This window comes from Mytilus trossulus, chromosome 2 (assembly GCF_036588685.1).
Source record: "Mytilus trossulus isolate FHL-02 chromosome 2, PNRI_Mtr1.1.1.hap1, whole genome shotgun sequence".
In the NCBI taxonomy this organism is placed as follows: domain Eukaryota; kingdom Metazoa; phylum Mollusca; class Bivalvia; order Mytilida; family Mytilidae; genus Mytilus; species Mytilus trossulus.
The window spans coordinates 47,849,667-47,875,610 of NC_086374.1; the positions used below are offsets into that span (position 1 = coordinate 47,849,667).

At 32.3% G+C, this 25,944-nt stretch overlaps 1 protein-coding gene across 1 annotated transcript in view; it reads right to left on the reverse strand.

Moving 5' to 3' along the window:
- Nucleotides 1-366: 366 nt before the first annotated feature.
- The window catches only part of LOC134707439 (zinc transporter ZIP10-like), a 31,294-nt gene continuing 5,716 nt past the window's right edge, over nt 367-25,944 (reverse strand). The window contains exons 2-9 of the mRNA XM_063567180.1: nt 13,494-14,016; nt 11,847-12,030; nt 10,010-10,179; nt 4,392-4,550; nt 3,535-3,592; nt 2,528-2,767; nt 1,881-2,068; nt 367-709 (exon numbers count right to left, since the gene is read on the reverse strand). Coding sequence (XP_063423250.1) covers nt 566-709; nt 1,881-2,068; nt 2,528-2,767; nt 3,535-3,592; nt 4,392-4,550; nt 10,010-10,179; nt 11,847-12,030; nt 13,494-13,925 — 1,575 coding nt within the window. The 5' untranslated portion in view covers nt 13,926-14,016 and the 3' untranslated portion in view covers nt 367-565. The remainder of the gene's footprint in view (nt 710-1,880; nt 2,069-2,527; nt 2,768-3,534; nt 3,593-4,391; nt 4,551-10,009; nt 10,180-11,846; nt 12,031-13,493; nt 14,017-25,944) is intronic.

The following is a 25,944-nucleotide window of genomic DNA, read 5'->3' on the forward strand; positions in this document are numbered from 1 at the left end:
TAGGCTGATATATCATAATGACGTTGATATATTGTATGCCGAATCAAATGGTCACGGTTAATAGATATAGGAAGATGTGGTGTGAGTGCCAATGAGACAACTCTCCATCCAAATAACAATTTAAAAATTAAACCACTATAGGTTAAAGTACGGCCTTCAACACGGAGCCTTGAATCACACCGAACAACAAGCTATAAAGGGCCCCAAAATTACTAGTGTAAAACCATTCAAACGGGAAAACCAACGTATGCTAATGACTATTAACTATGATCGACTGCCAGCATCAGCGAGTACCTAAGTGTGCTTTTTAATTTAAATGTATGCTTTTGAATACTTCTTAAAATAGGTAAGCTGTAACAAAGAAGCTTTAAGAACAACTCTACATTTCTTTTATTACAAAACGTATAGCACCATCATATACAAGGTTTATTATGCACAAGCATGTATGGTATGTTAAACAACAATGGAAGTTTTTTAACAACCATGACTGGCTCTACAGTCATTGCAAGATCGGCTATGTTATATTATATTTGTCTTTTAGACCCAATATTTCATTGATCCCTAATTATTCAAGCATAGTTTTGATTGTTTCTTCATATATTGCAATGGTCAGCATTATTCCTGTACCAACAGATAATCCACAGATCTGAACAAACAATCGTCTCCAGGAATGCTTCTCTCCGTCTGATACGGATGTAAGTTCTGGAAGCTGAGAAAAAGAAATCGGTTTACATCTTAAGTTATAATATATATTACTACTCTTGTTTGAATGTAGGTTCTATATCATCTTAACTATTGCAACTAGTAACCAAAATCTCACTGATGAAATTTATCTTGCAGTTTTTATACCCTTGAGTTAATTTCGTGACTGTGTACAAGTTGGAATAATCAAAAACAATATGCATATGTATTATGTAACATACATTAGACAATATAACATTGAAATTGTGCTAAATGGTAATATAGACTTGCCTTGTTTGCTGTAATATTGTTACTAGGCATATAAATCTTTCAACTATCAATTTTGGTTAATGGTGCTTAATTTTCGGACCGAAGTTATCGTCGATTTTGTATTCGAAGCTTTCATTAAAGCAGATATATTTTAAAATATCTTTGTATTTTAAGGATCTGTAAATTTACTGTTTGACTGTTAAAGTGTTTATTAAACATACACTGTGACGCAGATATTTCTTCCGTAACAACAGCAACACATAACTATATATATTTACCAATAACATGGAAAGGAAATGTGTGATATGCAGTACCGGTCTTTTAAAATATCGGTCATACGCATTGTCATACAAGGGATAATTCGACAATATTGTTTAACAAAGATGTTAATGTCAGAAATGGTAGCGTCAATTTTCTTAGTGTACAATTTCTTCTACTTGTTTTTTTTGTTTTTTTTTTATCAAATAAGGATCATATTTACAAGTCTGTAAAGGATGACCTAGGTGATAAGTTGGTTTCGTTATTTATAGGTATGCGGAGATGGTACAATAAATCGTCAAAATGTCTTTTAAAATTAACGGATTATAGAATGTGAAAGTAACAATACCTCTCGATGAATTAGAGCAACATATCGAGATTAATAGGTGGACGCTTGATATCCTCAAATCTACTTTACGCCATTAGTTCCAATCTTAACTCAGGAGCATATATTTAGTGTGTTTTTTTGGTATATATTAACTTGTGTGTATTTGATCAAACAAGTCGGTATCTCTGTTAAATTCTCCACAACCTCAGGAACCTTGAGATATATTTTTCTATTGCTCAATTGTTTTCTCTTTAATTTGGCTGTCTCATATGCGTGTGACCCAGAAATTCTTTTATTAACATTACAAAAGTTTTTAAGTTTGATTAATGTAAAGGATATATACCATATCAACAAGGGATATATAAAGAAACATCCCAGCTATTGCGACAAAAATCCAGAGGCTAACAGCACCAATATTTCCTACTGCTATGCCGATAACCATACCAATGCAGCTTAAAAGTGATGATAAACAGTTAAATAAGACTGCTCGTTTTACACTCATCCCTTTTTTCAACAGCATAGCGAAATCTCCTGAAACATTATATCATATGATTTTAAAACCTCAAAGGCAATACCACTGGTTAATGTTATCCATCTGCATGTGTATTTTCCAAGTAGTAAGCTGCTGAATCTTTATATACAACACATAAGTTTAAATTAACAATTAAGACTTACGTGAAATATGTTTTTTATCATAAATATCAGTTATGTGTATTATATCAGAATTACTATCGAATATTGAAAGATAAAAGAGAAGAGAACGCAACATGTAAATAATAAATCTTCTTCGTTTCAAACTGATATTTATATATAAAAAAAAACGGATGGGAGATACCAAGGGGACATTAAAATTCATAAATCGAGAAAAACACGAACCTAACCAAACCCTTTGATGCTAGACTCGGGGACTCCAGACGGGTAAGCGTGATTCTCCATTAGTGGCACCCGTTGTAGAACTAATCTATGTTACAAATGTTATTTTTTATTTACCCATTTCATGAGGCAACTCGTGACATAATACAGCAATTGACGTGCTCACACCTCCAGTTATACTGTTTGCAAAAGCAACTCCGATCGCTAAGCCGTCACTGAAGTTATGTATCCCATCACCTACAATTATACGCCACAACATACCGGAAACAGAATTTGGTACCGCATGAGTATGTGTATGTCCATGATTATGATGTATCTGTACATCATATTCTTTTTCAAAATCTAAAATTTCGATACCTTCAATGAAAATTTTAATATATCATGTATCATATTTAAAAAAAAGGTAGGTATCTAATATTGTTTATCACATTTTATTATTTATTAGTATTTGTCAAACATGAATTATGCAACTTTCAAAATCTAAAATTTTATACCTGCAATTAAACTTTGTTTTATACAATGTGCTTAATTTTGAATAAAAGTTGATATCACATTTAGGATTTGTTTGTATTTGTCAAACATAAAGTAATATATTGTACCTATTTTGACTAATAGTCAGACAATTTTAGTACATTGTAGTTGTAATTGTCTACTAAAACATTGAACTTTCTTTGAATAAATTAATAAAATGTTTTTGACATTTTAATCTAAAGAGTATGTCCGTTTGTTAATTTTGTTCACACATTGTTGTTAAAATAATGAAATTTGATGCGACTGTCATACAGGTGATAGTTTTAGCTAGCTATAAATCCAGGTTTTAACAATCATTCTCTACATAAGAAAATGCCAGTACAAAGTGACAAATATGACATTTGTAATCCATTCATTTGTTATGACTTAGGTTTTAATTTTGCCATTTGATTTTGTCTTTCCGTTGAATTTTCTTCAGAGTTCGGAAATTTTGTTGTTTTATTTTTAAATGCCGATTTCCTTATTCAGTTTGGTTTTATTCTAAATAGTATAAATTAACGTTGATTTCATATGAAAATTGTGTATTTTAAATTTGTAAATCGAATCCATATGCTACTCGAATACTTAATTGTCAAACAGCTATATTTGCATACCTTCTGTGTTCAACTTTTCGTTTTGTTCTGGAATTTTGACAAGTTTATTGTTGTTTTTCTAAAACAAAGAAAACAAAAATGTGCATCAGACATCAGACTGTAGTCAGATATTCATTGAATTTATAAGACTGCTGTGATGTCATTGATACTCATAAAAAATACATAATTATTATTACATGTATGACTTCTATGTTAAGCCCCGCCAGTCTCTATTTATCTACAAAGCTGTTAATGGTCAAGTAGGTATTATAGTACATGTATTGGATCAAGTCTGTCATATTTGTTAGTAGTGAATTAATTTGATATAGATTAGGCAGTTCGATTTCTGTCTGAATAGTGTCACATTTTTTTTTTTTTATGTCAAAGCCTTTTAGAGCGGACTATACGGTACGTGTGATGGATAGTTGTCTCATTAGCAATCATATCAAATCTTTTTTATGATAGTATCATTATATGGTTACAAAAGCTCTTACTTTAGGCAGATGTGATGAGACAGATTTTAAATGACATGTGCATGGCTACCTAGTAAATAGTCCACAAGATAACATGTCGCTTTACCCTCACACAATATCTGGCGTTTTGAGAACGAAATCATATGCCTTTACTCTTTCTTATATTTCTAGACGATTAAATATAATTGATATTTAGTACTATGTACCGAAAATATACAAATATATAAAAGAAGATGTGATATGAGTGTCAATGAGTCAAATCTCAATTCAAGTCACAATTTGTAACAGTAAACCATTATAGGTCAAAGTACGGTCTTCAACACCGAAAAGCAAGCTATAAAGCTCATTACTTTTCAAAACATAATCAATGTATGGACATATACTGTTAACTTGACTGTATCCTACCCGCATTTTGCTGTTTGCAAATATTGTCTGAATCCGGCTAATAAGGAAGAAGAAATATATTGTTGATAAGCCACACAGTGCTTTGTAAACGTGTTCATGACTGTGAGATCCAGATTCGTGATCATGCTCATGATCCGTTTCAACTTCAGGAACAAGTGCCTGCAAATGAGTAACATGATGCTTTTATTCCATTATAATACATAATATAACTATATCAAATTTCATCCAGTGATAGTATCTTTCTCATTAAATTTGCAATATGTCTTATGATTTCAAAGAGTAGAACTAAAAAAAACCTAGATGATATACTGGCATTTCCTATATTACTTATATTCAAAGTGGTTTTACCTCTTTCAAACGATTGAACCGGAATGATTTTCATGTAAATCTCTCATATAAATTAAAACGAATTTTCTTGGAGCAAAAGCTTTAAATATGATTTATAGTTAAAAGGGACATAACTCTCAAAAACATTCAATCAACTCGAACTTCGAATATCATCATCATTCGATTTAAAACATCCTTTGTCGTACATTTCAATAAGCTTCGATGAGAACAACACAAAATTAAAAATAAAATAGATTTCAACATTCTTCAACAAAGGAAAAATGTTTAGGTTGGTAAATTGAAACAATAGATTTTGTGGAAGGCATTTTACATAATCACATTGCGACGTTGAATCTATCAAAATGTTATTATTGGTCATATATAATGTTAGAACCATGCATTTAACAATGTATGCATATTAACAGTTGAGTTAATAGAAAGTTTATTTTGACATTTCTTTAAAGTTTAACTATAAATATACTTTCCAACGCTTTTAAATATAACTTGAAAGAATTCGGTGAACCTTTAAATTCTGAATTAATTCTGGCGAGTTAAAATTATCTCTACAATGCTTTGATAAGTTTAACTTACACACATACGAGGGTCAAAGTCATAATAACATTATATACACATTACAATTTGAACAACACCACGACATTTACATAAAATAGAATAAAATCTCACTACATCATAATAAATTTGGCTCAAGTTCCCCTTGTCCTCAGTTCAATATCATAGACTGTTTAAGAAAAGAGCCCGAAGAATTCACTGGCTAGTATATATGAAATATAAAACTTTTTAAAGAATGTTAAATCATAAACATATATCAAAACAGCTGTGTCCCCAGTTTACTTGCGTTTGCTCTACATTGAATAAACTATGTCACGGTTAATATACTTACTTTAAAAAAAAATGTTTATCAAAATTCTTTCATATTAATTTATACAAAGAAGAAATTGAGGATTTATAACATATCCATTTTGATTAAAAAAAAAAGATAATAAGAACATTCTTAACTAACACCGATAAAAAATTGAAAACAACAATTTTAGTAATTTCGATAATAGATTAGAAGTCAAGATAAGCAACGTTTTTTTCCGATATGTCTAATTTATTCATTTTAAATCCTTTTATGTAATATTTTTTACCAAAAAACATCTATGATTTGCCTGGGCTGTTATTTCAAAACTGCCATCAAATGTAAATGATGGCATGAATAGCATTTTCTTATTTTAATAATATACATTGTATGCGAAATTGTTGAAAAATATCTTATATAAATTATGTAGACTTGGTAGATATATGATTTTCAGCAGGTTTCAAGAACCTTCCAATTTGACCCTACGAATGAAACCGATACTTTGGAAATAAACTAATCGGAGATACTAGGATTGCAATTTTGTATATACGTCAGACGCGCGTTTCGTCTACACAAGCCGCTTCGTATATATATAAAAAAGAAGGCCAAATAAAGTACTAACTTAAAGAGCACCGACGACTAAAAATTCCCAAAAGACATGCCAAATACAACTAAGGTAATCTACTCCTGATGTAAAAAAATAATCACAGTATCCCAAAAATTTAACGTTTTGTAAACAGTTAATTTATAATTACAAATTCATATAATCACAAAAGTGTTAGACTACTGGGCTGGTGATGCCCTAGGGGAATAAAAACTCTACCAGCAGAGGCATCGACCCAGTGGTTGCAAATAAACTTATCATAGATACCAGGATGAAAAGAGTCTTACATCTGTTACTAAAAAGTTTTTCTTTTGTCAAATTCTAAGCATTGTAAAATGATTTATATTTAACTTAACTTCGGACCTCAGTTTTAATTTCAACCAAGGAAACACGTATGTATGAAAACACAATTTTGGGTATGTTTAGTGAGTCAACATAATATAATAATAAGAAGCTTGATTTATTTTATGTAGACCGGTCCATCAATATTTAAAAAAATATAAAGTTTTCGGTGGCCTGGTGTTACCTTTCCTCGTCAGTTTTTATCTAGCGTCGTAATTCAGTACATGATATATAAGGCATGAAGATGGAATTGATGCAGATCAGCTGAAATATTTATTGTAAAAGAGGGACGAAAGATACCAAAGGGACAGTCAAACTCATAAATCTTAAACAAACTGACAACGCCATGGCTAAAAATGAAAAGGACAAACAGAAAAACAATGGTACACATGACACAACATAGAAAACTAAAGAATAAACAACACGAACCCCACCAAAAACTAGGGATGATCTCCGGTGCTCCGGAAGGGTAAGCAGATCCTGCTCCACATGTGGCACCCGTCGTGTTGCTTATGTGATTACAAATCCGGTGAATAGTCTAATTCGGTAGGTCACATTCATGAAAGGGAAGGGGATTGTAGTTACGACGTAAGGAACATATCCGATATCATTTGTGAAACGGTTATTCCATAACGGTCAACCAACTCGTGATGGCGTCCGTAAAATTTACGAAGGGATGATTTCAACTTCACCATTTGAAACTCTTGGTTTAATAGCTTCCTTGTGAGCAGTAACCATATATCAAGAAAATCATGATAGGAAATGCAAGCACGGGAAAATCGTATCAATTGGGAGATATATACCCCGTATGCAAGTGCTGCTGGAATGTTGCTACTTAGAAATGGAAAGTTGACAATTGGAAAGCTGAAATCATCTCTTTTGTCGTAAAGTTTTGTTTTCAATCGACCCTCATTGTCAATTTCTAGATGTAAGTCAAGATATGAAGCCGACTTAACTGTGTCTGTTGTATCCTGTATCTCCAATTCGATGGGATAGATGCGTTCCACATAGTCACCAAATTTTGAATTTTTTAGTGAAAGAACGTCATCTATATAGCGGAAAGTAGAGTTAAAGGATATTGCTAACTTCTTTTCTTTCTTCCTAAGAAGTTCCTGCATGAAGTCAGCCTCATAATAATAAAGAAACAAGTCGGCAAGTAGAGGGGCACAGTTTGTTCCCATTGGGATGCCGACAGTCTGTTGAAAAACACGTCCTCCGAACGTAACAAATATGTTGTCAATCAAGAAATCAAGCATCTTGATAATATGGTTTCAGAGAATTTTTTGTTTGAATCAGAGTGATTCTTTACAAAGTAGAATTTATCCCTCCCCAAGATTTGGACTTTGACTTTGTAAATGATACTGTCACAGAAATAATTGAACCAGCGACAACTCTACCACAGATTTATCCATCGGATCACCAGTAGTGATGGTGATACATGGCTGTGTACATTATATATAAACCTACTTGATACATTCTATTCAACATTTTTTTTTAACACTGTCAAAATGAATTTAAAAAAAAAAAATATTTATTCAAGTTCAAGGCTACGATGTTTTTTAAAAAGGTGATCTCTGTCACGTCCCCATTGCAGCTATACTCAGTAATGCATATCAATGAGAAAGCAGCTGTTAAACAATTATAATATTCTTCTGCGACAACAAGTTATGATTTTTGGAACGTGTTGATAATGTTAATCCTAGTCACCAGTCCATTGATAGACAATACTTTTGTGTTGCAATAAAACATGTATGATTATTCATTGCTTGTAAAATGCTAAATTATTCTATGGTATGGATTTTACCCTCGCATTAATTGGTACAACCATTCATTATTTCGATCTTTAATGTTTCTCAACTTAGTCTTGGAATTGACCTCCCAAATGTTTTGATTTGAGCGTCGCTGGTAAGACTTGTGAAGACAAAACGGGTGATTGGGGTTATCAATTATAAGCCTATCTTTAACGAGGTTTTACAACTACTAGGTGGATGCAACTGCTAGAGAATGCTTCGTAACCAGCGATATCTCCAGTCATTGATATTTCATTTTACTGTAAAAACGATCGATCTCAGTTGAACCTCTGTAGCTTTTCTGCTCCCAGGCAGCTGCTTATATTGCCTAAGCTGCATTTGCCAAATAAATTTGGTCTTTTAATTTCGTATTTCATTTGACCTAACTTCTGCTTTGATTTGAGCATCACTGACAAATACTGAAATACTGGCGTACCAAATTATACACGTAAGCCTTTTAAGACTTTTTGAAAAGCAAACAGTTTTAAAAAAAAAGAGATAAACACCATGTTTATATATAAAAAAAAAGTTATTTTTTAGTAATAGCCGATCAACTGGACCCTGAACGTTTTCTTGAAAGCATATAATCAATAGCGTCACTTCGAAGAACGTGGTAAAATTGAATAGTTCTATTTGGATAAGCAATACTTTTTGTCGGCAATTTTCACAATGAAGGGTTTTATTGTATCTTATTGTTTTTGGACTTGACTTTAAAATGATTATTTAACCATATCTCTAAAAGACATAAAATATCATCAAGTACACAACTAGTGGTTTTATTATATCTTTTATTGTCAAAATAAGTCTATATTTTGTTAGTTATAGTGATAAAATTAAAAAAAAGTATCATTTTAGTTTTTGGCTTTATAACTATTTGATCTGAACGTCACTGATGAGTCTTACGTAGACGAAACGCGCGTCTGGCGTATTAAATTATAATTCTGTTACATTTGACAACTTTTTACACCACTGCGGTCGTTGCCGCTGGTGGTGGACGTTTCGTCCCCGACGGTATCATTAGCCCGGTAGTCAGCAAATCAATGTTGACATGCATATCATTTAAATGGTCATTTTTATAAATTTCTTGTTTACATAAACTTTGAATTTTTCGAAAAAACTAAGGATTTTCTTATTTCAGGCATAGATAACCTTAGTCGTATTTGGCCTTACTTTTTTGAATTTTGGGTCATCAACGCTTTTCAACTTTGTACTTGTTTGGCTTTATATCTTTATTGATCTGAGTGTCACTCATGCGTCTTACGTATACGAAATGCGCGTCTGGCATATTGAATTATAATCCGGTTACCTTTGACAACTATACAGAGTGAACTATCCCACAGAAAACCATCTAAGGTTTTATTGGTTTGGATTTAAAAGAAGGGTTCTACCAATGTCGATATAAATTATGGAATTAATATCATTTTAGTTTTACGTATTTTTATCAGTAGCATCATTGGCTAAACACTCCCAGATCAGACTTGACTTGGGAAATTCCTTTTGCCAAATATCTTGAATGAATTTGTACTCTATTGTATTTCATTTTCTTGTCTCATTAGAAATAAAACGAGAATAGAAGTGTTGAAGCATAATTATTCCAACAGTTTAAAGGCGGTGAGTAATTTTGGTCTCTTGTGGAGAGTTGTCTTATTTGCAATCATACCAGATCTTTTTTTACATGTAACAAAATGTGACTCACATGTGGTATAAGGTGAAGCATAGCATCTCCGGTAAGTGCACCAACGGCAAGCGATATCAAGAACTGTAAAATTCCATCAAATGAAATTCGTTGCAATAAAGGAACCAACGATATTACCACCAAACCACTTATACTAATGATGATCAGACAAACAAAGCCATATCCCCATGCTAAAAATATAATTAATGTTATTGTAAACATTAACTTTAAATGGCATAATAATTTTTGCAAATATATATAAATATATAGAAGTCTATAAAAAGGACAAACCAGCAAATTTGATATGTACCTGATAGTCTAGAATAGCTAGACGATACTACTAGAATGCAGATAAGGAAAATTATATTCTCAATGCTCTTCAACTTTGTATTTGTTTGGGTTAACTATTTTGATATGAGCGTCACTGATGAGTCTTATGTAGACGAAACGCGCGTCTGGCGTACTAAATTATAATCCTGGCACCTTTGATAACTATATCAGTCTAAAAATTTGCACAACGGTACTGATATCAGATGTTATTATACGAAAATGTTGTTATTAAATCGTGTTGTCAAATATTTCGGCTAAACAAATAGCCTTTTTCAGTGTCTATGAGTTTTGAACATCGGTATACTACTGTTACCTTTATTTACTGATGTATTTTTACACCTTATATCAGTATTGTCTAAACATCAACCCAACAATGTCAGATCTGTAAATTTTCTTTAGCAAATTGTTTGTTTTTCCCTATATTTATAGATAAGAAATGTTTTGATTTAATTTCTCACAAAATCACATTAATCGATATTATTGTTATTTTCAAATTCTAAAGAATTTAGAAAACTACAACATATTTTCACTCTTGTACGAAATAACAGTCGTTGGTTTGTTAATTCACTAGACAATCAATTTGTTTAATTTTGTACAGAGGTTCTCAGTAATAAGGTTCTACTGACAGCAGACTAACTGCCTTTACAATTAGTAACAAGTTTTAAGCAAGCGTTCAAGCAAAAGTTTAATACGAACTAATAAAATAAAAGATCAGATAAATGAAAAAAAAACACTTTAAAAAATGCGAAATGCCTTAAAAAACAAGCAATGAAGATATACATGTACATAGTTGATCACTATAAAGTTTTTAACCCATAAATCCATAGAAATGAGCATGCCTTTTAGCTTACCTTCTTTGTAATGATCTATAATGCAGGCAATATATTTTTTACTTAAGGACAACACAACTCTTTATAAACAAGGATACATTAAACATACGGATATTCTTAATACTCAATGATAACATAGGCAATTTGAAAAACATAATGAGAGCAGGAGACAATCTTTTGGAAACAAAAAATCATATTAACAATTTAAATATTCAACCTAGGGGGTGTACCTTTAAATCAGGTAGATAAATCAACTTTAATAATTCTTCAACTTATAATGACAGTCTCTTAATACGCATCTGGCGTATCAAATTATAATATTGGTATCTCTGATAACTATTTACACCACTGGGTCGATGCCACTATTGGTGGACGTTTCGTCCCCGGGGGTATCAGCAGCCCAGTAGCCTTCGGTGTTGAATGGAATATCAGTTATGTGGTCATTATTTTTTTTTATATAAATTTCCTGTTTACAAAACTTTGAATTTTAAAAACAAACTTATCCCAGGAATATTTTACCTTAGACGTGTTTGGCAAAACTTTTTGGAATTTTGGGTCCTCAATGCTCTTCAACTTTGTACTTATTTAGCTTTATAACCATTTTGATCCGAGTGTCGCTGATGAGTCTTATGTAGACGAAACGCGCGTCTGGCGTACTTTATTATAATCCTGGTACCTTTGATAACTATATATCTTACCTTTGGTTCCTAATGTTGTGGGTGTTACAAAGCTCCGATAACGTATCAAAACATCCATTTTAAGGCATCGTCTTTGATCTAACTGAACTATTAACGCCGGGCAAAGCTGTACAAAATCCTGCATGGTGATCACTTCATCTTCGTGTATATCATACAAATTTAAAATTTGACCTGGACTCAAACACTAAAAAAATAAACAACAAGCAATTTCAAATTAATCACACCGTAAAAACAGACCTTTCTTATCTAAAGCAGTTCCCGGATTATACCTAGACTGTCTAAGCTTACAGTTGGTGCAATTTGGGGAGAAATTGAATGTTTTTTATGAGTTTGTTTTGTTTAGAAATCATAAAATAGTTTTATTCAGTTCACACGAGACACTTTATTCTTTGGTGCTTTGTCTGCAGGGAAGACAACATGTCATGATGATTGGACCTGTATCTACCAGTACATTCATTTGAGTCTTTGAAGAAAGTTCTGTCAGAATGTTCTTACACCAGATAAGTTCTTTCAACAAATTTTGCATCTGACAGCGTTTTTTAAATTCAACTAATAATGTCTTATATCAGGGAGTGGATTGGGGTTAACAGAGTAGAGAATAATGCACACAAAAAAGATAGGGATAAATGGACCAACAAAAACGAGAACAGAGAACAATGAGGTTCTAAAAAAAAGAATAAAGAATAGCTAATAGACAAATAGTATAAAAGGTAGAGAAAAAGGCTGAAAAATATAATGCATACAGATATAAAGAACCTTCATTCAGACCCTCTCATATTTAACTACGTTGCAACATAATTTGATATGTCACTGTTATTGTAATATACAATGGATTATTATGTAAATATTTAGTTTAGAAAATAAAAAGCGTCTACAAAAAGAAAGGGTTTCGGGTACACATGTAGATATTTTATTCTATTTGGTAAAAGTAAACATATCATTTTTTCATTATTAATAAAGAGATTACTATTCAATATAAGATAAACATAGTTGTCCGCCTAGACATGGGTTTAGTTTTATTCAGCGACACAACATATGACAATGTTATTCAAATGATTTAATCATTAGTAAACAGTTGGTGTCTAGTTTCTATTAAATTTTATTAAATGAATCTGACTTTATATACATAAAGCTATTTATATAATCGATTTATGGTTTCCAATTTCTAGTTTATTTGAGAGAAGGAGGCTTTTGTCTCACTATTGACTTCTCTGTGTTGTAGGGTGTGAATTTAACATGAAGAACAGCAGTAAATGCGCTGTTCCTGTGCTTTTTGTATTCTTTTTATGTTCTGATTTTGTGTCAAAGAAAAATACTCATTATCCAATAGAAATGTTTTACGGTTTTTTTTATAACCAACTAGGTCTCATGCGGTGTTTTCAATTATTACAAATCAATAAAAATTACAATTTTGACTACATCAATTACACTCATGGTTAAAATTATATAAACTTCAGACTACGGTCAGCTTTGTTTACGGTATTAATGCATACTTTTTAACTCCAAGACATTATTTTGTTAACTGGAAATGTTAACAGCTCACACATATATATATAGTTCTAGATAATTTGAGGTACGGTCAGTTAACGTTGTTTAGGAGCCCTAAAATACGTTGGTTAGAAAAAAAAGTTATAACGACGTACAAACCATTTTCAAAATTTCAGACGATTCAGTGACCATAGGTTTTTCACTTTCATAGTGCACATGGCGACGTTTTCTTTTATGTTCTGGCAGTTGATGGGATATATCTACCACATGGCTATGGTTACCATGGTGTAAAGACTTAAAGTTGGTGTCATTGCTTCCAAGTTTGTGATGGGCGTCAACAGAATCCTCTAAAATGATATTTCCTAATTCTATTCCGTTCATTAAATGTTCAAAGCCTTCGAATGTCATAACTGTTTTGTTTCCATATTTGATAAAAAGGCTGTCAATAAAAATGTTAGAATCTTGAGATTTTGATTGGTTCTGTGTCCGGAAATGCACATTTTGACTATTATAATCGCTTCCAAACACATAGTACGTATGTACTAGATAACAAACTATGGCTATATTGACAATAGGTATTCTCGTCATCATCGAATTGATAAATGAATAGATAATCGGACAATTTTATGTTAACTTAATGTCGTTCCGTGTCACTATTCATCATACACTAACGTATGTATACCTGTAAGTAAAAATGGACTTTCATCTGTTATAATGATAGTTTACATATGAGAGCATTTGAACAATCGTTCGAAAATATTAAAAGAAGTCTTAATTAATTCAGACTGGACACCTGTTAATATTTATCTGATACACTGTGGATTGGGGGCAGGATAAAAATGTAAACTTTAAAAAAATGGAATTTAGTTGTTTAAAGTTCAGAACAATTACAAAATGTATAAACTGAGTTTTACTGTGCATTTAGATGTGTGTATTATTGCCAATGAGACAAATCTCCACAAGTGACCAAAATGACATAAACATAAACAACTATAGATTACCATACGTACGGGGCGCAGAATGGGACTCTTGTGGTTTTGTACTCGAAATTCAATTTTGTACAGACAAAAGTGAGTTTTGTTCAACAAAAATGAGTTCAGTTAAACAAAATATGTAGCATACTACAAATTTAAAGTTTTGTCATACAAAATTATCTTTCAGTGGACAAAAGTTACTTTTGGTATGACAAAATTATTTTTGTAACATAGACTTTACGTTTATTACCTAATTTGAAAATTGGCCAACAATTAGTCAATGCTGTATGCAAATAAGATTAGTTTGGATTCTGTGAACTAATTTGCATACAAAACTGATATTTTGTCACAAAATTCAATTTTGTGTTTATTTTTGTGTAGACAAAATTGAGTTTTGTCAAACAGAAGTTACAATTTAACACAAAGGTCAATTTTGTATGCAAATAAGTTTATATTTGCATACCTTTTTGACAAAATTTCATTTTGTCTACAAAAATGAATTTTGTCATGTCGAAAATGAATTTTGTCATGTCAAAAATGAATTTTGTCTACAAAAATGAATTTTGTCTACAAAAATGAATTTTGTGATTACAAAATTCAAGTTCTCATAAAACAAGTCTGTATCACATAGTTTTGTGAGACAAAAATGATTTTGTTATGACAGAATTTAATTTTGTACAAAACCACAAGAGTCCCATTCGGCGTCCCGTAACACGGCTATAAACAACGAGCAAAGCCCATGCCACATAGTTCCGAAAGGTTCCTAAATGACAAATATAAAATATTTAAAACGTGAAAACTAACGTCTTTGTGTATGTAAAAAATAAGAAACAAAAAGAAACAAACGACAACCACTAAAAGTCATACGAAACGAGTGAGTGGTGAAAATAATGTTTATCCAATTGCATGTATATATCATAAACTTAGTCCTCTGTGCACGATTTTCTCATTTTATTTTTTACGTTAATATAATTGTTTTTCTCTCTGTCTGTTATGATTTAACAAATATGGCTGCTCATTAAATGCCGTGTTTTGAAGCCGAAGTTTACCGATTGTCACCTTATAGTAAACAAATAAAAAAAAAGCACGTGTTTAACATGTACAATCAGATAATTGTTTATTTTAATGACAGATCCATGCGTATTGCGACCACCGGATTTCTACGAGGAGGGTTACGCTTAGGTCACTATGCATACGGAAAATATGTCGGCGAATTGCTTCCTCGAAGGAGGCAATAAAAAGGGAAACTTCTTCTAAATGTGGACAAATTAAAGAATTTTCCTCAGAAAAAGTATATGTACATAAATTGTATAGTGAAAACTATTCATTTAGTTATGATACATATACATATATTTTTTTAATTTGAGGTTTCTTATGACTTTAATTACATGCTCTTGACTTGTGACTGGCACATACAGAATGCGGCGTGGTTAAACTAGTTTGAAGACGGCAGCACTCTATTACCATGGAACAGTGGTGTAACAGTAAAACATAAGAAAAAACTACAAAAATCAATTGAAAATGCTTAACTCATCAGATGGATACAAAACGAAATACATCTAACAAAAAAAAAACAGTGAGCGTGGCCGGGTATTTGTACACCAAACCTCTTGCCTTTGCTAGTCTTCTGTTGTTGTTTCTTTTTCATTTCAATATGTTTTTTTATTTTATGAGTTTATTGTGGCGTTAAAAGAGGGACGAAAGATACCAAAGGGACAGTCAAACTCATAAATCTAAAACAAACTGACAACGCCATGGCTAAAAATGAAAAAGACAAACAGAAAAACAATAGCACACGTGATACAACATAGAAAACTAAAGAATAAACAACACGAACCCCACCAAAAACTAGGGGTGATCTCAGGTGCTCCGGAAGGGTAAGCAGATCCTGCTCCACATGCGGCACCCGTCGTGTTGGTTATGTGATTACAAATCCGGTAAATAGTCTAACTCGGTAGGTCAAATTCATGAAAGGGAAGGGGATTGTAGTTACGACGTAAGGAACAAATCCGATATCATTTGTGAAACGGTTATTCCATAACGGTCAACCAACTCGTGATGGCGTCCGTAAAATTTACGAAAGGATGATTTCAACTTCACCATTTGAAACTCTTGGTTTAATAGCTTCCTTTTGAGCAGTAGCCCTCTTTCAAGAAAATCATGATAGGAAATGCAAGCACGGGAATATCGTATCAATTGGGAGATATATACCCCGTATGCAGGTGCTGCGGGAATGTTGCTACTTAGAAATGGAAAGTTCACAATTGGAAAGCTGAAATCATCTCTTTTGTCGTAAAGTTTTGTCTTCAATCGACCCTCATTGTCAATTTCTAGATGTAAGTCAAGATATGAAGCCGACTTTACTGTATCTGTTAAATGTTAACTTTTGATGAAGTATATATTGTTGTTGAATCCCACCTTCCGGGTCTGGATTTTTCGCTGCTTCGAAGACTCATTGGTTACCTTGTGCTGATCACTGTTCTTTGGTTGAGCTGTTGTCTCTTTAACACATTGACCGTTTCTATTCTCAAATTTAGAATACTTATTACTCATAATGCATCAAGTGTAAATCACGTATGTGCGGACATTTGATACAGAAGCCGCAGATAAAATAAATTTTCAGTTCTAAAGATACTAATAACATGATAGCCAATGGATTGAAATGATCATATTTTTAACCTTATGATAATATGATCAGACAAAAAGCATTTGAATTAGATGGCTCACCGTGAAGAACGCCACATGCGGGGTGTCGGCTTTGTTTGACACGGAATGGCAATTTCGAAGCGAAGAAAAACTGTCAAAGTAAATTCAAGTATCAAAATGTCTTTTTTTAGAATGCCTAGTACCATATTATGTACTGCACTGAAGGAACAGAAACACAATCTATTTCCTGCAAGAAAAATCAGTCCTTTTCAGTGCTCTGTTTTCTCAAACACCTCTCCCTAGTTTTCCGTGTTGCAGATTTTGAGGCTTCATATGCAAATTTCTGGATAAAAATCAACTTTAGACGACTCCCCTCTGCGTCAATTATATATAATTGAATTCCTATTGTGGAGTTTAACCAAATAATAGCTTTATTGTCTCATTGGCAATCATAACACATCTTCTTTTTTATATTATAATTAAAATTTATTGGTTCTAAAACTACTTTTTCATCAAAATATAAAGTGTCGCTCGGGGTGTCAGATTTTGCATCTCGAGGGGTAGAAGCTTTCAATAAAAAAAAGGAACATATTTGCATATGAATCATGTAAATCGGTCTTTATCTGATTCTTTTTAATTCAAACACAACTGCTATATCATGATAACAAATAATTAGAATCATATTCAAAACAGTGTGGTCCTGGCCATTGATTGACGACCTAAATTGTCCCATTGACTGGGACAGATTAGGTGAACGTTTGTCTGTAACGACCATTGCTCACTTCTTACTTATCAGTATAAAATTTAAACTGTGGGGTCATCAAAGGTTCTTAACGCCTTTAATAATAAAATAATTCGAAAAATTATTCAGAAATAACCTTTATGTTTTGATTTATATTATTGATATAAATCAACACATCGTATTATTCCGGATTCGTTTTTCGAATTGCTTTTTTTTAGGTGTTGAGAACCTTTGGTGACCCCACAGATTCAGTGTCTTTAATAAGTACATAGTTAGCAGTGATTGTTACCGGCAAACGTTCACCTTATCTGTCCCAGTCAATGAGATAATTTAGGTCGTCAATCAATGGCCAGGACCACACTGTTTTGGATATGATTCTAACTGAAAGTAATTCATTTTGCTTCTTTTTTTAGTCATATAAGACATTTGCTTTTGATTTCATAAATAGTTAAAAATTACTCAAAATATTTTGATTTGAAGCTAGAAAATGATTCCCTTTCCTTTTCAGTTACTATCATGGTCAGAAAAAAGTCACGAAACCACCAACAGTCAAACTCCATCAAAGATCATCCTCAGGCTTTTCTCGAAAGCGCACGTGCACACTGCAAAAAGCTTACACTCCAAAACGAATTCGGTTACTCTTGTCAATGAAACACTCACCGGCATCTTTATCATCGAATGGCAATACAGCTTAAAGGAGACAAGAAAAGGATGACATTCCTATTCTTGACTATTTCAAAACAGCGATTCAAAATCTTGACAAAAAAAAACAATTTGCCTTCTGGTTTTTTAACTTTTATCTAAATGGTAAATTTACTAGGTGGACCAAAAAGTATTGAACACAATACAGATAGTTTAAGTGAGAGCAGAATGGCCGACCCCCAAAACGAAGAAATAAGTTTTGCAGTCATAAGATACTATCAGAATTCATCGCCATGTACCTTGATACTTAGTACGCTAACGTCTGTCCTTTGTTTATCTTTGATATTTTGGTTCTAACATTGAAACATTTCATCATGTTCCAAGAGGCTGACATGGTTTCTTTGATACAATATATCTACTGTGCTTCCATTAACATAATGTGATTTTGTTCCAAATATGTCACTGGCACTAGAAAGAACTAGTTGATACAAGAAAGGCAATTTCCACCAAGTTCCGTTAGCTGAAACAATGAAACACTGATCACAAACACAAATCTCGATTGATGCCAATTGTCACCCGCCATTTCTTCAAACTTTTAAAGACCAAATTTTTGGGGGTTGGCGAGCTCTTTACGGTCTTTCAACAGTAGACCTAAATCTTAAAGCGCCTCATTAGCTCTTTTACAAAAAAAAAGTTCTAAAAACTTGTCTATACCCAATAGTTGTTTGCTTTGTATTCATTTGGTCTTCTAGTAATGTTTTTCTTTCCTTGAATTTTTTCCATCTTCAAAACCGTCAGCACATAACTTAAACTCATTATTTTGTTGGTTAACTAAATATTCCTTACAGGATAAAGAATGCCTGGAGAACGTTAGAACATAGATATCTAAAGCATAGGTCACACTTTTGGGATATCAAGGTCCATGGCGATGAGATAATTCTTTGAAAGTATCTTTTGATTTGTAACTGCATTATTAATTCCTGCATCTTGGGGATCGCTCATTCCGCGCTCACGCAAGTGCTCGGTAATGTATCCAATAACCAACATGTTTTGGTCTACCCATAAATTATATAAAACGTGAAAAGTCTGTAGTCAGTTTTCCAAAACCTCTTAGTTGTTTCCCGATACCATAGTTCCGATGTTATTCTTCTTGACATAAATCTGACCGTCCAAAAGAAAAGTCGAAATATTATCGAAAAGATATTTATTTGCTTTTATCATTCGGTTAAAAGATGGAAAATCAACAGCCATATATATCTTAAGTTTTTTAAGATTTTGAATTGCTTTTTAATATTGTTGAGAATAGAGTGTCATCGGCTTCAGGTCTCCTTCAAGCAGTATTGTCATAAATATTTTGATGATAAAGATGTCGGTGAGTTTTTCATTTGAAAGGGTAATCGATTTCGTTTAGGAGTGAGTGGTTTTTATAGCATGTACTTTTGAGAAGAACCTGATGAAAACCTTTGATGCCAATGAAAGAGTTTGACTGTTAGTGGCTTCGGCAAAATCTTATATGAAGGTCAATATTTTCCTACATCTTTCGGTGCATTGAGCCACATCAGTGACTTTTTATCTGACCATGAAAGTAATTGAAAAGGAAAGGGAATCAATTTCTAGCTTCAAATCAAAATATTTTGAGTCATTTTTAACTATTTATGACATCAAAAGCACATGTCTTATATGACTAAAAAAAGAGGCAAAATGAAGTACTTTCAGTTAATTATTTGTTATCATGATATAACAGTTATGTTTGAATTAAAAAGGATCAGATAAAGACCGATTTACATGATTCATATGCAAATCTTTTCGTTTTTTTTATTGAAAGCTTCTACCCCTTGAGATGCTAAATCTGACACCCCGAGCGACACTTTATATTTTGATGAAAAACTAGTTTTAAACCAATTAATTTTAAGTATAAAGCTAGTATTTGATTAAACTCCACAATAGGAATTCAATTATATATAAATGACGCAGAGGGGAGTCGTCTAAAGTAGATTTTTTATCCAGAGATTTGCATATGAAGCCTCAAAATCTGCAACACGGAAAACTAGGGAGAGGTGTTTGAGAAAACAGAGCACTGAAAACGACTGATTTTGCTTGAAATAGATTGTCTTTCAGTTCCTTTTGTGCAGTACATTATATGTTACAAAGAATTCCTAATAAAGAAATTTTGATACTTGAACTTACTTTGACAGTTTTTCTTCGCTTCGAAATTGCCACCCGTGTCAAACATAGCCGACACCCCGCATGTGGCGTTCTATATGGTGTGGCTTATCATAACAAAATAGGAAATATGATATAATAATGCAGGTTTCTAATAACCCGATAATAGATTTTCATAATATTAAGTGTCGTAAACGGTTGAACAGATTTGTCTTAAAAATAAACACAAATAACTATTCATAGTTACATGTATCTCTGTATCATTATCATATACATACTTCTTAAAATTAATTCAAATCTAATTTTGGGAAAGAACGCCAATCCGAAGTCAATATTGTTACATCTTATATTGTCTTGGTTTTTTTTTAATTAGAGTATTAAACTTTCAAATTATCCTGAGTGACCATGCTGACTTGATTTTTCATTTGATAACCATCAAATAATAGTCTGCTTATAATAACAATTGTGACATAAATATTCCTCCCGGGTGTAAGAATGAACTTGATGCTCTACCGTCCGGCATTTCCACTTGTTATCCGTGGATGCATTTCAAAGACAATGTCAATGATTTTTTTAGTATGTATAATTTTTTGCCTTTTATAGAATTTTCAATAGCCACAGGTATCTACTAGTATTCAATTATGAGAGAATGCGGGTTTAACTTTTTGATCTGTGGCTGTTTTCTACATTTTAATTTGGTCATTATCCTTTTGTTTGAAAGCAAGACGTAATAGTATTACCGTCACGCTTTTTTAAGGTAATATTACTTCATATGTTGTGTCAGTGATGTGTTGTAAACTGATTATAAACTGGTTGATAGACCCCCTAAAAAAACATTTAAAAGGAAATCAAGGTCATTGACGTAAGTCCTACATTTTGCCAACTTGAAATTTTTATTTCAGCGTCGCAAAAGATCAACTTTTTACACCGTCTTTACACTATAGGAAAAAATGCAACAGCGGGGATAATTGTAACCAATATTTTGCAAAAAAATACAGATTCGTTCACCTGTAACTTCATTTTACATAAACACATGCTTTCAGAGAACGTATAGTGGAGATCTAAATAATTACGTGTTACACATAATGATATAATAAAAAAACTTTCCTTTACATAACTTTTTCAGAAAATTTGATTAATTTTTTTCAACCGCATCCTACAGTTTCAGATTATAAAAATCTTTCAATGTGAACTAGCTACGAGACATATTACAAAATATGATTTATTTTTATATGTCTCGTAGCTAGTTCACATTGAACATGTTGAAAGATTCAAAAAATATTATAACTTTTTTTTTTCTTCAATCACTAATGAAAGTGAAAAAGTAAAACAATAATTTTCTTTTAGCAACCAGAGTGGTTCAATGTTTTCAAAAGAAGATAAGAAACATGGACGACGAATTATTCACTTGAAATTGGATAATTCGAAAGTGGATAAGTCGATCTAAATGAAACCGTATTCACGTGAATTTCAATTTAACCCATTAGCTGGCGATTAATTACGCATGAATAATCCCTTTTTCAGCTATTAAAAAGGTAAAGAATGTCAAAATTGAAAGTGAAACAAGGAAAAAAACAATTGATTAACTGATTCGATCCTAAAAATTCTTTTACAGGTAAAAACGATGACTAACATATATTGGAAACCTGTAATATTCAATCAAAAAGTCCTAGAAAAATTCAATTGCACGAGTTCGCTATCTGTTTATGTCTATATCTATGCTGTATCGGGTTATTTGACCATCGGCAATCTTAAATGGATACTTCAATAGTTAATTATATTGTGCTTAGACTAAAATACATACGAAATGCTGATACATTTAAATATAAAAATTTGAGTCAAATCGAAAAATACAAATTTGACATCGAATACCCCTTTATGTTTATTTTTTCAAATATTCTATGAAACACTCACACACATATATATATATGCCTTATATATCATGTACTGTAGTACGCTGTTAGATAAAAACTGACATGGAAAGGTAACACCCGCCCACCGAAAGCTTCATTTTTATGAAGCCCAGGTGGTCGTGTGGTCTAGCGGGACGACTACAGTGCAGGCGATTTGGTATCACGATATCTCAGTAGCATATGTTCGAATCCCGGTGAGGAAAGAACAAAAAAATTGTAAAAGCAAATTAACAGATCTAACATTGTTGGGTTGATGTTTAGACGGGTTATATATATATATATATAACGTGTGGAACTTGCAAGTTGTAATATGTTGGTGAATCAGAAACATCTTTTAACATCCGACTAAATAACCATCGATCATTTTATACAAAAGATAGAAACTGCCCAATCAAAAGACATATTTTAAGAGCAGGGCACGATTTTGAAAACGTCACATTTCAAATCATTTAGAAAAATCAAAATTGGGAATAGAAGTTCATACGATTTATCGAACATCAAAAAATATGTTGAACTTTTACTCCTACTTTATGTAGTTGTAGCTACAAATATATTTTTATACAACATCAATAAATATGTTAAACTTTTAATGAAATTCTGTGTACTTCAAGCACCATTTTTTTGGTGATGCATCCGATTGAAGAACACCTTAAGAGATGCACACTCCGCCTAGCATTGGTCAGAGACCTTATCCCCTCATCTAACTCTAGCTTATATATTGTCTAGCGCATCGGTTACAGTGCAGGCGATTTGGTGTCACGATATCTCAGTAGCAGGGGTTCGAATCCACGCGAGAGAAAAACAAAATTTGCGAAATCAACATTACAGACCAAACATTGCTGGGTTGATGTTTAGACGAGTTGTATATTCAGAATGTACACAGCCATGTATCACCATCACTGCTGGAGATCCGATGGATAAATATGTTGTAGAGTTGTCACTGGTTCAGACGTACTTATAGATATAATTATTTCTGTGTCTGTATCTTACATTTATTTGTAGGATCCTTTACTATAGATAATTTAGCTGACCTGTAAAAGTAACATCTTCATGCCTTATGTATATCATTAACTGTAGTACTACGCTTAATTAAAACTGACGTGGAAAGGTAACAACCAACAATGTTAGATCTGTAAATTTGCTTTCGCAAATTGTTTGTTCTTCCCTGGCCGAGATTCGAACTCGTGCTACTTCAATATCGTAGCACCAAATCGCCTGCACTGTATCCGACGCGCTAGACCACTCGACTACGTTGGCTTAACAGAAAATAAGCCTTCGGTGGCCGGGTGTTACCTTTCCTCGTAAGTGTTTATCTATCGTCGAAATACAGTATATGAAATACAAGGCATATTATTATTAAATAAATGAGATAAAGTACAGCGATTTCGGTTCCGACTCAATCGACTAGGATCACCAGTGATACTGCCAACTTTCAGCGGTTCACTCCGGGAACTTATGCTTACTCCATCAATCAAAACTTTTCACAACGTTATAGCTAATAGTGGAGTAAAGTGCCTTTAACACAACAAATCAACTACCAATTAATCGAATCAATCAATTTATAAAAAACAATCACGAAAGAAAGACGGAAATCTCCGTTAACATGAAGGAACAAAATAAAAGTAAGTTAATAAAGAATTTGTATTAAGAACGGAAAAGCAGTACATTATATGGTACTAAGAATTCTAAATAAAGAAATTTTGATACTTGAACTTACTTGGACAGTTTTTCTTCGCTTCGAAATTGCCACCTCGTGTCAAACATAGCCGACACCCCCCATGTGGCGTTCTACATGGTGTGGCTTATCATAACAAAAGAGGAAATATGATATAATAATGCAGGTTTCTAATAACCCGATAATAGATTTTCATAATATTAAGTGTCGTAAACGGTTGAACAGATTTGTCTTAAAAATAAACACAAAGAACTTAATGCATAGTTACATGTATCTCTGTATCATTATCATATACATACTTCTTAAAATTAATTTAAATCTAATTTTGGGAAAGGACGCCAATCAGAAGTCAATATTGTTACATCTTATATTGTCTTGTTTTTTTTTATTAGAGTATTAAACTTTCAAATTACCCTGAGTGACCATGCTGACTTGATTCTTCATTTGATAACCATCAAATAATAGTCTGCTTATAATAACAAACATGACACAAATATTCCTCCCGCGTGTAAGAATGAACTTGATGTTCTACCGTCCGGCATTTCCACTTGTTACCCGTGGATGCATTTCAAAGACAATGTCAATGATTTTTTACTATATATAATTGTGTGCATTTTATAGAATTTTCAACAGCCACAGGTGGAAATTGTTATATCTACTAGTATTCAATGATGAGAGAATGCGGATTTAAATCTTTGATCTGTGGCTGTTTTCAACATTTTAATTTGGTCATTATCCTCTTGTTTAAAAGCAAAACTTAATAGCATTACCGTCACGCTTTTTTTTAGGTAATATTACTTCATATGTTGTGTCAGTGATGTGCTGTAAACTGATTATAAACTGGTTGATATACCCCCTAAAAAAACATTTAAAAGGAAATCACGGTCATTGACGTAAGTCCTACATTTTGCCAAATTGAAATTTTCATTTCATCGTCGCAAAAGATCAACTTTTTACACCGTCTTTACACTATAGGAAAAAACGCAACGACGTGAATAATTGTAACCCATATTTTCCTAAAAATACAGATTCGTTCACCTGTAACTTCATTTTACATAAACACACGCATTCAGAGAACGTATAGTGGAGATCTAAATAATTACGTGTTACACATAAAGATATATTAAAAAAAACCTTCCTTTACAGAAAATTTGATTTTTTTTTCTACCGCATCCTACAGTTTCAGATTATAAAAATCTTTCAATGTGAACTAGCTACGAGACATATTACAAAATATGATTTATTTTTATATGTCTCGTAGCTAGTTCACATTGAACATGTTGAAAGATTCAAAAAATATTATAACTTTTTTTTTTCTTCAATCACTAATGAAAGTGAAAAAGTAAAACAATAATTTTCTTTTAGCAACCAGAGTGGTTCAATGTTTTCAAAAGAAGATAAGAAACATGGACGACGAATTATTCACTTGAAATTGGATAATTCGAAAGTGGATAAGTCGATCTAAATGAAACCGTATTCACGTGAATTTCAATTTAACCCATTAGCTGGCGATTAATTACGCATGAATAATCCCTTTTTCAGCTATTAAAAAGGTAAAGAATGTCAAAATTGAAAGTGAAACAAGGAAAAAAACAATTGATTAACTGATTCGATCCTAAAAATTCTTTTACAGGTAAAAACGATGACTAACATATATTGGAAACCTGTAATATTCAATCAAAAAGTCCTAGAAAAATTCAATTGCACGAGTTCGCTATCTGTTTATGTCTATATCTATGCTGTATCGGGTTATTTGACCATCGGCAATCTTAAATGGATACTTCAATAGTTAATTATATTGTGCTTAGACTAAAATACATACGAAATGCTGATACATTTAAATATAAAAATTTGA